The following is a 14,001-nucleotide window of genomic DNA, read 5'->3' on the forward strand; positions in this document are numbered from 1 at the left end:
TTACAAAATCCCCTTTGTAAATTTTACGCAATTTTTAAAATTTACCTGAATAAATCTTCCAAGTTTTCTCTACAGAGTTTTTAAAATCGTTTTTTTTTCACAGTAAGGTTTACATCGCGGCAGTGTATTTAAAGAATTTATGGATCCACCCGCAAAAAAATTAAAACTAATAAAGCCCATTGAAATGATTGACGTAAGTTAAAAAAAAATTGTTGCCCCACTTTAACAGCCGGCTGTGCAAAAGCACACACGCTGATCAAAATGGACCAACTGCAGAATAACATTGCATGTTGAAGTGTTTTATTTCTTTTTAGCAGCTCTCGGAACCGTGACTTATTTTTTTCTCTGATGGTAATTTAAATTAATGAAAAACCTTTGACTCACACACAAAAAATCAATTTATTTCCATACACGTTTACAACCTGTTTAATTTCTCATTAAACACTATTTATCCCTCTCTCTACACAACAAACAATTTGATTTAAGATAGTCCAAATGAATGTTCTGGATAAAAATCGATAGTTTGTGAAATACGCAGATTAGGAGAATATTTGCAAGAATTTTTGGTAAACGTGAAAGATATTTTGTCCGCATCGTACTTCACAATGACGCATTCCTTAGACGGGTCCATGCTCGGTTCTCCTTTTGCCCAAGGAATGTAGGAGTTGTTCAAAAAGGGATCTTCAGGAATCTGGCACCATCTGTTCGATTTTGGGCAGCCGAAGGACACAGCATTGACATGAAAAGTTCCGTTCATAATGTTGTTTGCTGTATTGGACGCAGTTTTAATTGAAAATAAGAATAGTTAAAGCAAATGTGCAAAACCTTTCATGAGTTTTAGAAAGCATTCCATTTTTTCTTGAGTCTCCAGTGTAAGCATTACCGTGCGATACTCTACAGAGGATGCTTGAGTCCATTTAGCGGCCGCATAGTAGGGGTACTAGAAGCTACATTTCGGATCAATTGTCCAAGCATCCATAGGGGAAATACATACTGCCACGATACACACGTCAAATATTTTATTGCAGCCATAAATAAATTTGCAACTTGCCCTATAAAAAGCTGGAAATTTTTGGAAAAATCAAAATGGCATTGGCAGACATTCAGAGATTAAATATATGATTACTATGATGGGACAAGACAGTTTAATTTAAACAATGGTTATGATTTTTATGCTTAGGAGAGAAACGCATGGGACTAAAAAAACGTATAGCAGGGAGGTTGAAGCTTCTTATTATACATGTTTATGAATAATTCAAACGTAAAAAATACTACACCAGTTTTCTTTGCTTTTCTATTCTGCTCTATCTGTAAACATGGAAATGTTGTATAAAATACTTTTAGCACAAAGTTTTAAATAAAAGTAATTGCTATTTTTCACACGTCCACATCAGATTCAATGCTGCTACTTTGTGTTTTAGCATAAACTTATTGGTGGTTTAAAACATAATTTAATTTCCCCATGCTGTGTCGGACAGGGGCGGTTTTATGGAGGTTTGAAGGTCACCTTTTGCACCCCCGAAAATCGATGGAACCGAATATTTAAAAAACCACGCAATCGATAGCTCGTCTCTTCGAGACAAATCGAAGCAGACCCAATACGCGGCCCATTTGAGACCCATAGTGGTCCCGCAATAAATTTTTTAAAAATTGCTGTTTACTAGAAAAAAGCGGTTTCCGAAAGGGATGAAAAACTATGGGTGTAATTTAAAAAATTGACATAATGGGCCCTCTGTGCAGTTTAATTACGCGTCTTTTGACAATTATTATATTTTGTATAATTACATTGTTGAAATTTTTATTTAAAAATTTCAGTAAAAATATAGATTACTTTTAGAGTACAATATTCGATGCATCCATGTTTGCCTTTTGATCTAAGTAAAATTATACAAATTTAAAAAAATGCTTAAGTTTAACGGGTTGCTACTAGCAAAATGGAGCAAATATTTCATGTTGACAATTAATTTACAAATAGATTAGATAGATTATGAAATGAACCAAAAAATCAAACCTGCTCAATAAATCCCATAGGAGAACACAGCGACTCTGTGCAACTCAGCGGGTTCATTCGCTTAAAACATCAGAACGAGATTATTAGAAATTAAATTTTAAGTTACAATCTTTACTGAACACATAGCTCTGGCCATGACTGCAGGGTCTTCAAATTCAAAAGTCAGAGACTCTGTCTGCACATTTGCCTTCACTGTAACAAATTGCTTCTTAGGGTTGGTTCTTTTGTTGATAATCTGCAATGAGGTTTGATCAACGACTTCTCCCGACCCGTTCAGCGCACACCATGTGGAAAAATCAGTGCAGTTGCTCGGCCTCGCGCTTGTCCAGAAAGGCACGTCACCAATATTTCTTTCTGCTCATTTTCAGTAATATTATTTTTTTTAATGGTTAAGTTTACTGATCATTTCGCGGGCCAAACACTTGGCCTCGTCCAAAGATGAAACACTTCCAGCGCTCATGTGTTTCGTGCAGCAAAATAATTGAGTCGTATTTTGGTTGAACTTTAAAAAATAAAAATAAGAAATATTTTTAAAATTCAGCTGTTTAGTTAATACTCTAGGAGCTCTTGAAAAAATGTACTGCTTTCCACACGCTTCTAAGAGTTCACCGTCATCTGGCTCTGCAAAAAATATTTAATAAATAGTAGAATAAATTTAAAACTCAAATACTGTATCCGAATTTATCAGCTTTCTAGAATTGAATTGGTCATGCCATTATTAAGAACAAAATAATTTAACAATCCACACCTCATCTCCGCAAAAAGTGTTTGGGCAATTAGACTCGCAATAATTATCATTTTTCTAATTGTAATAACGAATTAAATTAATTCCTAACAACATAAATAGCAGACAGACCACATTATTGCATGATTGATTTTTAGAGCAATTTGTCCAGCATCTGTCCATATGGCAGTTTTTCGGTAGAACACATACAAAATTATTTCGATTTTGGCAGGTTTCCTGCGTTATCTGACTAGAACTGTTTTTTCTTTTAAAAAGATAAATATTATTCTAAAAGTACAATAAATTTTACTTGTAAAAAACTAGGCAGGTAACTTGTTTGCTTGTGTTTTGTGTTTCAACATCAGCCATCCATATTTTCACTTCCGGAAAATCTAAACAAGTGACGCTTGGGTTGTTCGTATGACTACAGAGTATCAGAATTGTTACCAACTGCGACGAATCCCATAAGCGATTCATCTATTCCAAAATTTAAACCATGAAGGGCGCAAAACTTCTCAGCTTCGAACCTCCGCACCTTCACTCATTTTTACACATACTATTAAGATTATCTTAGAATTTACCTGAACAAATGAAGGGAAATAAATCAAAGGCAAATTCGAGAGCTGGTCTAATTCTAGGGATTTAACTAAAACCAGTTTCATAATTATGTGATTTAAAGTTGGTAAAATATTTTAATCAAACTCTTGACTTTGCAGGATGCAGTTACTCTTCTTTCCTTAAAAGTTCTCTTAAATTGAAAAATATTAAAAATCACATGATATGTACTTCTTTCGTGCAGTTAATTGTTTTCTGAAACGGTGAAAACACTCTTTCGAAGTACTTTGCCTTTTGTGAAGTTGAATCGGAGATAGCAGCAAATGCACTGTGACAGTTTGCAATACAATTAAATGGAGTGTCTGCATGCCGCCACGTAAATTCTTGCACTGTATAAATTTGCATTAAATCTTTCCATTTCAATTTGTTTTCAAATTCATACTGTCAACTAACTCTTTCATTAGACACGTAAAATCAACACTCGCCGTGAGCTACGCATGAAAATTATTTTAAATCGAGTTAGGTCAAATTAAACTACATAATTTAATCTGTATAATATATATTATTTACCTTTAAATCAATTGAGAAGATCAAGAAGAGGCTTATTATCACGTTTTTAACCATCGTGATTCGTGATGTTTCTATCTACGTTTGCTGAAAACTAACCATATATTTTGTCAAGGCAGGAAATGTCTAATGTTCGTCATCAGTGCCACTGCATCGCGTAATTTTTGACGTCAGCCACAGCCCTCAGCAAATATTATTTCCAAAATTTACAAAAGTCTGCTTTCCTTGTGTATTATTCCGTCGAAACTCCTTTCGCAAATTCGCATTCTAGCGGGCAATTTCGCAATAATGTGTTTTTAATTTTAGGGAAACTAGATTTTATTTATAAATTTTAGAATAAATAAATGATGCTTTGCAATTTCAAACTATTGCGTTGCAACAACATTTAATTACAATAATTCCACCATGTTCCACGTTTTTATAGAGTTTTTTTTCGTTTTTTCCCATTCGTCTCACGCGGATAACTGACATGCACTCCCGAAATAAACACACTTTCACTCCTGTCTCTGCAAATGTCTGGTGCTAATAATGAGGATAGCAAAAAGGCATGTCAATAACATTTGCTCCCCAGACAGCATTTCCAACCATCTCACTACTGAAAAATGAAATTTTGCGTTACGCTGGTATTTTATTTCACTTCTGAATTGTTTTAAATAAAACCTTTCAATTTTGAGAGCTGATTGAATTGGTAGTTTGGAGTGAGATTATCTATTTTTCCTATTTCATTTTTGGTAAGCGATTGATAGGATGAGGGGATGAACACCTCAAGACGAGTCTATTGATGTGAAGTTTTCGCAATAATTATATTATTTAATTATAATTCAGGCATTTATTACTATTTTAAAATAACCCTAATCAATTTTCTTTGTCTTACTCAGTAGAATTTTTTTAGAATCGATTTTTTTCTCATATAGCTTAACAGCGAGTGGCAGTTTAAAGATGGATCCACCCGATCCACCGCAAAACTAATTAAAATTAATGGATTCTAGAGGCTACGTTTAAAAATGCTGTAAAAATGATATCACCATATTTAATCTGTGATTTTTACAACATAAAATAATTGACGTTAAGTTGAAAATAAAAATGAATTTGGTGCCCAAATTTTACTGCTGACTGCGTAAAAGCGCACGTAGATAAATAGGGATCAACTGCAGCATAATATCACATGCTGCGGTTTTTTATTCCTTCTTAGCTGCTTTTTAAAACTGTTGCATATGCTTTATTTTAGCTCCATTTTAATTATAGTGATACAAATTAATATGAAACCGTTGACTCACATACAATTATATTTAATTCAGTTTCACACAGAAGAAGAACAATTAATTTGTTTAATTTCTCATTAAACACTTTTAGTCCCTCCCTCTTAATAGTAAACAATTTGATTTAAGAAATTCCCAATGAATGTTGTGGATAAAAATCAATAGTTTCTGAAAAACGCAGATTAGGAGAATATTTGCAAGAATTTTTGGTAAACGTGAAAGATTTTTTGTCCGCATCGTACTTCACTAAGACGCATTCCTTAGACGGGTCCATGCTCGGTTCTCCTTTTGCCCAAGGGATGTAGGAGCTGTTCAGAAAGGGATTCTCAGGAATCTGGCACCATCTGTTTGATTTTGGGCAGCCGAAGGACACAGCATTGACATTAAACGTTACGGTCTTCATATTGTTTGCTGTTTTGGACAGTTATAATTGAAAATCAGAATTTTAAAGCAATTAGCAGAACCTTTCAAAAGTTTCAAAAAACATTCCATTTTTTCTTGAGTCTCGAGGGTAAGCATTACCATCCGATACTCTATAGAGGAAGCTTGACCCCATTTAGCGGCCAAATAGTAGGGGTCCTAGAAGCAACAATTTGGATCAATGGTCCAGACATCATAGGGAAAATGCATACTGGCACGTAACACACGTCAAATACTTTATTGCAGCCATACATGTATTTGCAATCTGACCTATAAAAAGCTGGAAATTTTTGGAAAAATCAAAATGGCGTTGACAGACAATTCATCGTTCAGAGATTAAAAATATGATTACTATGATGGGATAAGCCAGTGTTCTGATTTTTATGCTTAGATGAGAAAAGCATTTGGAATAAAAAAATGTATATTAACAGAGAGATTAAAGCTTCTCACGAAATATATATATATATATATATATATATATATGTGTGTGTGTGTGTGTGTGTGTGTGTGTGTGTGTGTGTGTGTGTGTGTGTGTGTGTGTGTGTGTGTGTGTGTGTGTGTGTATATGAATGATTCAAACATAAAACATAAAATATTACCAGTTTTCTTAGCTTTCCTACTCTGCTCTAACTGTAAACATGGAAATGTTGTAAATGAAATTTGTAGCATAAATTGTATAAAAGCATCCGCTGCCCATCCCAATGTAAGTCAACGGCTAGAGCAAGTACCTTTTTGCTGGCAATCGAACGAGATGGTTTGAAAGTCACCTTATTCACCCCCGAAAATCGATGTATCCGAATTTCGAAAAAAAAACATTCTATTTCTAGCTCTCTTCAACAAGAACGAATCGAAGTGGATCCTTTACGCCTCCACAATACAATTTTGAAAATCGTTGTTCAACTCCAAATATAGGTTTCCGAAATGGAAAAAATTAGGGGTTGGATTAATAAATCGGCAAATCGGCCCCCTGCACAATTAAATTACGCGTCTTTTGACAAAAATATATTTTGTCTAATTACACTGTTGAAAAATTTAGTTTAAAATTTCAGTAAATATAAACAAATAATTGCTACTAATGTAGAATAAAAAATAAATCACTTTTCAATGCATCCATGTTTGCCTTTGATAAAAAAATTAAATTATATGATTTAACGGGTCGCTACTAGTAAAATGGAGCAAATATTTCATGTTGACAATTAATTTACAAATAGATTAGATAGATTATGGAATGAACCAAAAAAATCAAACCTGCTCATTAAATCCCATAGGAGCACACAGAGACTCGGCGCAAGTCAGTGGGCTCGGTCGCTTAGCAGATCAGAATGAGATAATTAGAAATTAAATTTTAAATTACATTTACTGAACACATAGCTCTGGCCAAGACTGCGGGGTCTTCAAATTCAAAAGTCAGAGACTCAGTCTGCACATTTGCCTTCACTGTAACAAATCGCTTCTTTGAATTTCTACTTTTGATATTAATCTGCAATGAAGTTTGGTCAACGACTTCTCCAGACCCGTCCAGCGCACACCACGTGGAAAAATCAGTGCAGTTGCTCGGCCTCGCGCTTGTCCAGAAAGGCACGTCACCAATATTTCTTTCTGCTCATTGTCAGTAAATTTATGAAAACCAGATAATTTTTAAAGTGTAAAGTTTACTGATCATTTCGCGGGCCAAACACTTGGCCTCGTCCAAAGAAGAAACACTTCCAGCGCTCATGTGTTTCGTGCAGCAAAATGAAACAGTTGAGTTTTGGTTGAACTATTTGTTCAAAATTGTAGTTATTTTTAAAATTCATTTGTTTTGTTAATACTCTAGGAGCTCTTGAAAAAATGTACTGCTTTCCACACGCTTCTAAGAGTTCACCGTCATCTGGTTCTAAAAAATATATATATATATTAATTGGTGGAACAAATTTGAAGCTCAAATACTATATCCAAATTTTTCAGCTTTCTAAAATCAAATTAGTCATGCCATTGAAAAGAAAAAATATTATAATTCACAGCACCTCTTCCCCACAAAATGGTTTTGGGCAATTAGACTCGCAGCTATTATCATTTTGCTATTTTTCAATGACGAATTAAATTAATTATATACAACTTAAATAGCAAACAGACCAATTCATTGCACAACTCCTTAGAACAATTTGTCGAGCACGTGTCCATATGACAGTTTTTCGGCAAAACACACACAAAATTATTTGTATTTTGGCAGTTTTCCGGGGTTACCCCACTAGAACTTCTTTTCCTTTTTAAAGTGCAAAATTTTTCCAAAAGTAAGATAAATTTTACTTGTCAAATACTAGGCAGGTGACTTGTTTGCTCGTATTTTGTTTTTCAACATTAGCCATCCATATTTTCACTTCCGGAAAACCTAAACATGGTGGCGTTTGGGTTGTTTGTGCTGCCACAAAGTATCAGAAAATTGTTACCATCTGTGATGAATCCCATGAACGACTCGTCTATTCCGAAATTTAATCCATGACGGGTGCAAAACTTCTCAGCTTCGAACCTCCGCACCTTCGCTCATTTTTACACATACTATTAAAATTATCTTAGAATTTACCTGTGCAAATGAGGGGAAATAAATCAAAGGCAAATCCGAGAACTGGTCTAATTCTAGCGATTTAACTAAAACCGGGTTCATAATTAAATGATTTAAAATTGTAAAAAAAATATGTTAATCAAACTCTTGACTTTGCAGGATGCAGTTATTCTTCTTTCCTTAAAAAATTATCTTAAATGGAAAAATATTAAAAACCATATGATATGTACTTCTTTCGTGCAGTCGATTTTTTTCTGAAACGGTGGAAACACTCTTTCCAAGTACTTTGCCTTTCGTGAAGTTGAATCGGAGATGGCAGCATATGCGTTGTGACAATTTGCAATACAATTAAATGGAGTGTATGCGTGCCGCCACATAAATTCTTGCACTATAATCACTTGTTTTAATACTGTCCATTTTAATTTTTTTTTTCATACTGCCAACAAACTCTTTCATCACACACGTAAAATCAACACTTGCCGTGAGCTACGCATGAAAATTGTTTTAAAACGAATTAGGTCAAATCGAACTATATATACCTTTAAATTAATTGAGAAGAGCAAGAAGAGGCCATTTATCCTTTTTATAACCATCGTGATACGTGATGCTTCTATCTGCGTTTGCTGAAAACTAAACAAATGAATCGCCTATGCAGGAACTGAATAATGTTCGTCATCAGCGCCACTGCATCACGTATTTTTTGGTTCTGATTTGTATTCTTAGTTGAGAAGGACACGGGAGTAAATAAGTTTATAGCAGGGAAATTGAATCTTCTTATGTACCTGTTAACATTTCAAACGTAATTATTACCAGTTTTCTGAACGCCCCTACTAAACTCAAACTGTAAGCAAGGATATGATAGAAAAAATGTTAATTTTGCATAAAGAGTAAAAAGCAACTATATTTTACACTTGAAATTCAGATTCAATGCTGCTTTTAATTTTAAATTTCATTAAAAATCTAGATTGATAATGCTAGCAGTAAAAAGTATATCACTTTTAGATGGCATCATATATATTCATACCTTTTAATGAAAGAAAAGTAAACAATTTTTTTAATTTATAAAGTAGAGCAAACTGTATTGGATATTTCGTGTTAAAGGTTGATTCACAAATAGATTTGAAATATGAAATAAACCAAAAAATGTAACCTCCTCTGCGTCTAAACAGACTCCTCCGGCTGACCAAAGCAGCAGTCGAAAACACCTTGGGTGTGTAAATTATTTTTTTCTCTACTTGATTTTTAATTTTTTGTGTCAAAAACTGTGTTGTCAAAGCTGTCGCGTAAATTTTCCAAGTGGCCTAAATTTAAATAATTTATTACTCCTTGAAATGCAGCCTCCTGATCTGTAAATTTTTTTCTGGTTGGTCAATATTTGTAATACAAATTATATTTTTGCACTCAAGTTTCTTTAGAGATCCCTTGGCTGAGCTGCGATGCATGGATGACATGGAAACTGAGACTCCCAGCCTGACTGAATCTAGTGTCAACGATGATAAAACCTTTCAAACCCCACCAGTTGCGTCTAAACAGACTCTTCCGGCTGACCAAAGCAGCAGTCGAAAACACCTTGGGTGTGTAAATTATTTATTTCTCTACTTCATTTTTAATTTTTTGTATCAAAAACTGTGTCAAGGCTTTCGCGTAAATTTTCCATGTGGTCTAGATTTAAATAAGTTAGTACTCCTTGAAATGCAGCCTCCTGAAATAAACAAAAAGAAAACTTACCACAATCAGGATCATTTTGAGAGATGGCTTAAGAGTTTTTAAAATCGTTTTTTTTTTCACAGTAAGGTTTACATCGCGGCAGTGTATTTAAAGAATTTATGGATCCACCAGCAAAAAATTTAAAACTAATGGAGCCCATTGAAATGATTGACGTAAGTTAAAAAAAAATTTGTTGCCCCACTTTAACTGCCGGCTGTGCAAAAGCACACACGTTGATCAAAATGGACCAACTGCAGAATAACATTGCATGTTGAGGAGTTTTATTTCTTTTTAGCAGCTCTCGGAACCGTGACTATTTTTTTTCTCTGATGGTAATTTAAATTAATGAAAAACCTTTGAATCACATACAAAAAATAAATTTATTTCCATACAAGTTTACAACCCGTTTAATTTCTCATTAAACACTATTTATCCCTCTCTCTACACAACAAACAATTTGATTTAAGATAGTCCAAATGAATGTTCTGGATAAAAATCGATAGTTTGTGAAATACGCAGATTAGGAGCATCTTTGCAAGAATTTTTGGTAAACGTGAAAGATATTTTGTCCGCATCGTACTTCACAATGACGCATTCCTTTGACGGGTCCATGCTCGGTTCGCCTTTTGCCCAAGGAATGTAGGAGTTGTTCAGAAAGGGATCTTCAGGAATCTGGCACCATCTGTTCGATTTTGGGCAGCCGAAGGACACAGCATTGACATTAAAAGTTCCGGTCATAATGTTGTTTGCTGTATTGGACGCACAGTTTTAATTGAAAATAAGAATAGTTAAAGCAAATTTGCAGAACCTTTCATAAGTTTTAGAAAGCATTCCATTTTTTCTTGAGTCTCCAGTGTAAGCATTACCGTGCGATACTCTACAGAGGATGCTTGAGTCCATTTAGCGGCCGCATAGTAGGGGTACTAGAAGCTACATTTCGGATCAATTGTCCAAGCATCCATAGGGGAAATACATACTGCCACGATACACACGTCAAATATTTTATTGCAGCCATAAATAAATTTGCAACTTGCCCTATAAAAAGCTGGAAATTTTTGGAAAAATCAAAATGGCGTTGGCAGACATTCAGAGATTAAATATATGATTACTATGATGGGACAAGCCAGTTTAATCTAAACAATGGGTGTGATTTGTATGCTTAGGTGAGAAACGCATGGGACTAAAAAAACTTATAGAAGGAGATTGAAGCTTCTTATTATACACGTTTATGAATAATCAAACGTAAAAAATACTACACCAGTTTTCTTTGCTTTTCTATTCTGCTCAATCTGTAAACATGGAAATGTTGTAAAAAATACATTTAGCACAAAGTTTAAAATAAGTAATTGCTATTTTTCACTCTTCCACATCAGATTCAATGCTGCTACTTTGTGTTTTAGCCTAGACGTATTGGTGGTTTAAAACATAATTTAATTCCCCCGTGCTGTGCCGATTTTTTTCGAGTTAACACAATCCGCAGGCAGCGTCAGCTGCCCACCCCAATGTAAGTCAAAGGCTATATATAACCCCTTTTTGCTGGCAATCGGATAGGGTGGTTTTTATGGAGGTTTGAAGGTCACCTTTTGCACCTCCGAAAATCGATGGAACCGAATATTTAAAAAACCACGCAATCGATAGCTCGTCTCTTCAAGACAAATCGAAGCAGATCCAATACGCGGCCCATTTGAGCCCATAGGGATCCCGCTATAAATTTTTTAAAAATTGCTGTTTACTAAAAAAAACAGTTTCCGAAAGGGATGAAAAACTATGGGTATAATTTAAAAAATTGACATAATGGGCCCTCTGTGCAGTTTAATTTCGCGTCTTTTGACAATTTTTCTATTTTGTATAATTTAACTGTTGAAAATTTTATTTAAAAATTTCAGTAAAAAATATCGATTACTTTTAGAGTAAAATATTCGATGCATCCATGTTTACCTTTTGATCTAAGTAAAAATATACAAATTTTAAAAAAATGCTTAAGTTTAACGGGTTTTGTTACTAGCAAAATGGAGCAAATATTTCATGTTGACAATTAATTTACAAATAGATTAGATAGATTATGAAATGAACCAAAAAATCAAACCTGCTCATTAAATCCCATAGGAAAACACAGCGACTCGGTGCAACTCAGCGGGTTCATTCGCTTAAAACATTAGAACGAGATGATTAGAAAATAAATTTTAAGTTACATTTACTGAAAACAGTGGCCAAGACTGCGGGGTCTTCGAATTCAAAAGTCAGAGACTCTGTCTGCACAATCGCCTTCACTGTAACAAATTGCTTCTTAGGGTTAGTTCTTTTGTTGATAATCTGCAATGAGGTTTGGTCAACGACTTCTCCCGACCCGTCCAGAGCACACCACGTGGAAAAATCAGAGCAGTTGCTCGGCCTCGCGCTTGTCCAGAAAGGCACGTCACCAATATTTCTTTCTGCTCATTGTCAGTAAATTTATGAAAACCAGATAATTTTTAAAGTGTAAAGTTTACTGATCATTTCGCGGGCCAAACACTTGGCCTCGTCCAAAGAAGAAACACTTCCAGCGCTCATGTATTTCGTGCAGCAAAATGAAACAGTTGAGTTTTGGTTGAACTATTTGTTCAAAATTGTAGTTATTTTTAAAATTCATTTGTTTTGTTTATACTCTAGGTGCTCTTGAAAAAATGTACTGCTTTCCACACGCTTCTATGAGTTCACCGTCATCTGGTTCTAAAAAATATATATTAATTGGTGGAATAAATTTGAAGCTCAAATATACTGTATCCAAATTTATCAGCTTTCTAGAATTAATTTAGGCATGTCATTTTAAGAACAAATAATTAACAAATTGCAATCCACACCTCTTCCCCGCAAAATGTGTTTGGGCAATTAGACTCGCAGCTATCAACTCGTTGCTAAATTAATCAAAAATAATAATAATTAATTTTAAACAACTTAAATAACAAAGAGACCATTTATTTCATTGCATGCCTCCATAGAGCATTTTGTCGAGCACCTGTCCATATGACAGTTTTTCGGTAACACACACACAAAATTATTGTTGTTTAGGCAGTTTTCCTGGGTCACTCCACTTGAACTCTTTTTCCTTTAAAAACCCCCGTTAAATTTGAAAAAAAAAAACATTAAATTTTACTTGTCAAAAACTTGGCAGGTAACTTGTTTGCTCGTGTTTTGTGTTTCAACATCAGCCATCCATATTTTCATTTCCGGAAAACCTACACAAGGGACGCTTGGGTTGCTCGTGTGGCCACAGAGTATCAGAATTGTTACCAACTGTGACGAATCCCATGAGCGACTCATCTATTCCAAAATTTAATCCATGACGGGAGCAAAATTTCTCAGCTTCGAACCTCCGCATCTTCGCTCGTTTTTAATCGTACTGTTAAAATTATCTTAGAATTTACCTGAGCAAATGAAGGGAAATAAATCAAACGCAAATCCGAGAGCTGGATTAATTCGAGGGATTTAACTAAAACCAGTTTCACAATGAAATGATTTAAAATTAAAAAAAAAATATTAATCAAACTCTTGACTTTGCAGGATGCAGTTACTATTCGTTCCTAAAAAAATCTTTTAAATCGAAAAAATATTAAAACCACATGATAAGCACTTCTTTCATGCAGTTGATTGTTTTCTGAAACGGTGAAAACACTCTTTCCAAGTACTCTGCGTTTCGTGAAGTGGGATCTGTGGCTGCAGCATTTGAATTTTGACACTTGGCAATGCAGTTGTATGGAGTGTCTGCGTACCGCCACATGAAATCTTGCACTTATGATTTTCTCTAATCAATTAAATTTGAAATGAAGTTTCAAAATATTATACTGCTAACAGATTCTTGTACTCGGCACATTTCATCTTGAACGATCGCCATTATCTACGGATGAGATAAATGTTAAAAAATAAATACAAATTTGAAATAACAAATATATTACCTTGGAATTAATTACGAAGGGCAAAAAGAAGTTAATTTTCACGTTTCTAAACATCGTGTGGTGTTCCTGTGTGCGTTGGCTGAAAACTAAAGAATCGTTCGCTTATTTAGGCAGGAAGTTTTAAACGCCATCAACGGAACCCGTGATAGATGTTTGCTGTTTCCTATCTGATCTCACAACGTTTTCGTTTCAATTTACACACGGGTCACAATATAAATTCAAAATGTTTGGTGAAAATTGGAAGAGTAAAAAATCTAGATACAATTAAAAACCCGTTAAAGCTG

At 34.4% G+C, this 14,001-nt stretch overlaps 2 protein-coding genes and 3 long non-coding RNA genes across 6 annotated transcripts; all 5 read right to left on the reverse strand.

Moving 5' to 3' along the window:
- Positions 1-380: 380 nt before the first annotated feature.
- Positions 381-3,960, reverse strand: LOC135948292 (uncharacterized). 2 transcript variants are annotated; one of them, XM_065497503.1, is made up of 18 exons: positions 3,861-3,960; positions 3,733-3,781; positions 3,522-3,679; positions 3,438-3,471; positions 3,317-3,381; positions 3,183-3,270; positions 3,046-3,115; positions 2,868-3,000; positions 2,760-2,813; positions 2,682-2,703; positions 2,568-2,632; positions 2,411-2,513; positions 2,127-2,365; positions 2,012-2,071; positions 1,278-1,308; positions 995-1,062; positions 826-940; positions 381-768 (listed from the first exon to the last, which is right to left on the reverse strand). In XM_065497503.1, exons 1-18 carry the CDS (start codon positions 3,912-3,914, stop codon positions 482-484), a joined length of 1,695 nt encoding a protein of 564 aa, XP_065353575.1. In that variant the 5' UTR covers positions 3,915-3,960; the 3' UTR covers positions 381-481. The 2 variants fall into 2 exon arrangements, with proteins under 2 accessions (XP_065353575.1, XP_065353574.1); XM_065497502.1 differs by having other exon boundaries at positions 3,046-3,127.
- A 1,175-nt stretch (positions 3,961-5,135) lies between these two features.
- Positions 5,136-8,560, reverse strand: LOC135934784 (uncharacterized). Its single transcript, XM_065476766.1, has 17 exons — positions 8,516-8,560; positions 8,309-8,466; positions 8,224-8,257; positions 8,100-8,164; positions 7,966-8,053; positions 7,826-7,907; positions 7,652-7,781; positions 7,543-7,596; positions 7,466-7,487; positions 7,348-7,412; positions 7,193-7,295; positions 6,897-7,135; positions 6,785-6,844; positions 6,136-6,238; positions 5,749-5,816; positions 5,581-5,695; positions 5,136-5,527 (listed from the first exon to the last, which is right to left on the reverse strand). The coding sequence occupies exons 1-17, from the start codon at positions 8,532-8,534 to the stop codon at positions 5,241-5,243; spliced, it is 1,692 nt and encodes a 563-aa protein (XP_065332838.1). The 5' UTR covers positions 8,535-8,560; the 3' UTR covers positions 5,136-5,240.
- Positions 8,561-10,153: 1,593 nt separating this feature from the next.
- On the reverse strand, positions 10,154-11,196 carry LOC135948302 (uncharacterized). The gene is made up of 3 exons (XR_010575793.1): positions 10,763-11,196; positions 10,594-10,708; positions 10,154-10,534 (listed from the first exon to the last, which is right to left on the reverse strand). It is a non-coding gene; the product is annotated as an uncharacterized LOC135948302 (long non-coding RNA).
- A 23-nt stretch (positions 11,197-11,219) lies between these two features.
- On the reverse strand, positions 11,220-12,680 carry LOC135948303 (uncharacterized). Its single transcript, XR_010575794.1, has 5 exons — positions 12,626-12,680; positions 12,544-12,565; positions 12,430-12,494; positions 12,275-12,377; positions 11,220-12,217 (listed from the first exon to the last, which is right to left on the reverse strand). It is a non-coding gene; the product is annotated as an uncharacterized LOC135948303 (long non-coding RNA).
- Positions 12,681-13,025: 345 nt separating this feature from the next.
- Positions 13,026-13,792, reverse strand: LOC135948301 (uncharacterized). Its single transcript, XR_010575792.1, has 6 exons — positions 13,718-13,792; positions 13,608-13,659; positions 13,396-13,553; positions 13,312-13,345; positions 13,190-13,254; positions 13,026-13,143 (listed from the first exon to the last, which is right to left on the reverse strand). It is a non-coding gene; the product is annotated as an uncharacterized LOC135948301 (long non-coding RNA).
- Positions 13,793-14,001: the final 209 nt, after the last annotated feature.

Source organism: Cloeon dipterum, chromosome 1, assembly GCF_949628265.1.
Source record: "Cloeon dipterum chromosome 1, ieCloDipt1.1, whole genome shotgun sequence".
NCBI lineage: Eukaryota > Metazoa > Arthropoda > Insecta > Ephemeroptera > Baetidae > Cloeon > Cloeon dipterum.

Excerpts from the sequence above, each read along its gene's own strand:
- LOC135948292 (XM_065497502.1), bottom strand. The coding sequence starts at position 3,914 with ATGGTTAAAAACGTGATAATAAGCCTCTTCTTGATCTTCTCAATTGAT. Across the intron at positions 3,128-3,182 it reads TATGGGATTCGTCGCAGTTG|ATTTTCCGGAAGTGAAAATA; the intron begins GTAACAATTCTG and ends TCACTTGTTTAG. Across the intron at positions 941-994 it reads TTGACGTGTGTATCGTGGCA|TACCCCTACTATGCGGCCGC; the intron begins GTATGTATTTCC and ends TGTAGCTTCTAG.
- LOC135934784 (XM_065476766.1), bottom strand. Across the intron at positions 7,488-7,542 it reads AACCATTTTGTGGGGAAGAG|AAAGCTGAAAAATTTGGATA; the intron begins GTGCTGTGAATT and ends ATTTGATTTTAG. Across the intron at positions 5,817-6,135 it reads TAGGAAAGCTAAGAAAACTG|CTTTTTATAGGTCAGATTGC; the intron begins GTAATATTTTAT and ends AAAAATTTCCAG.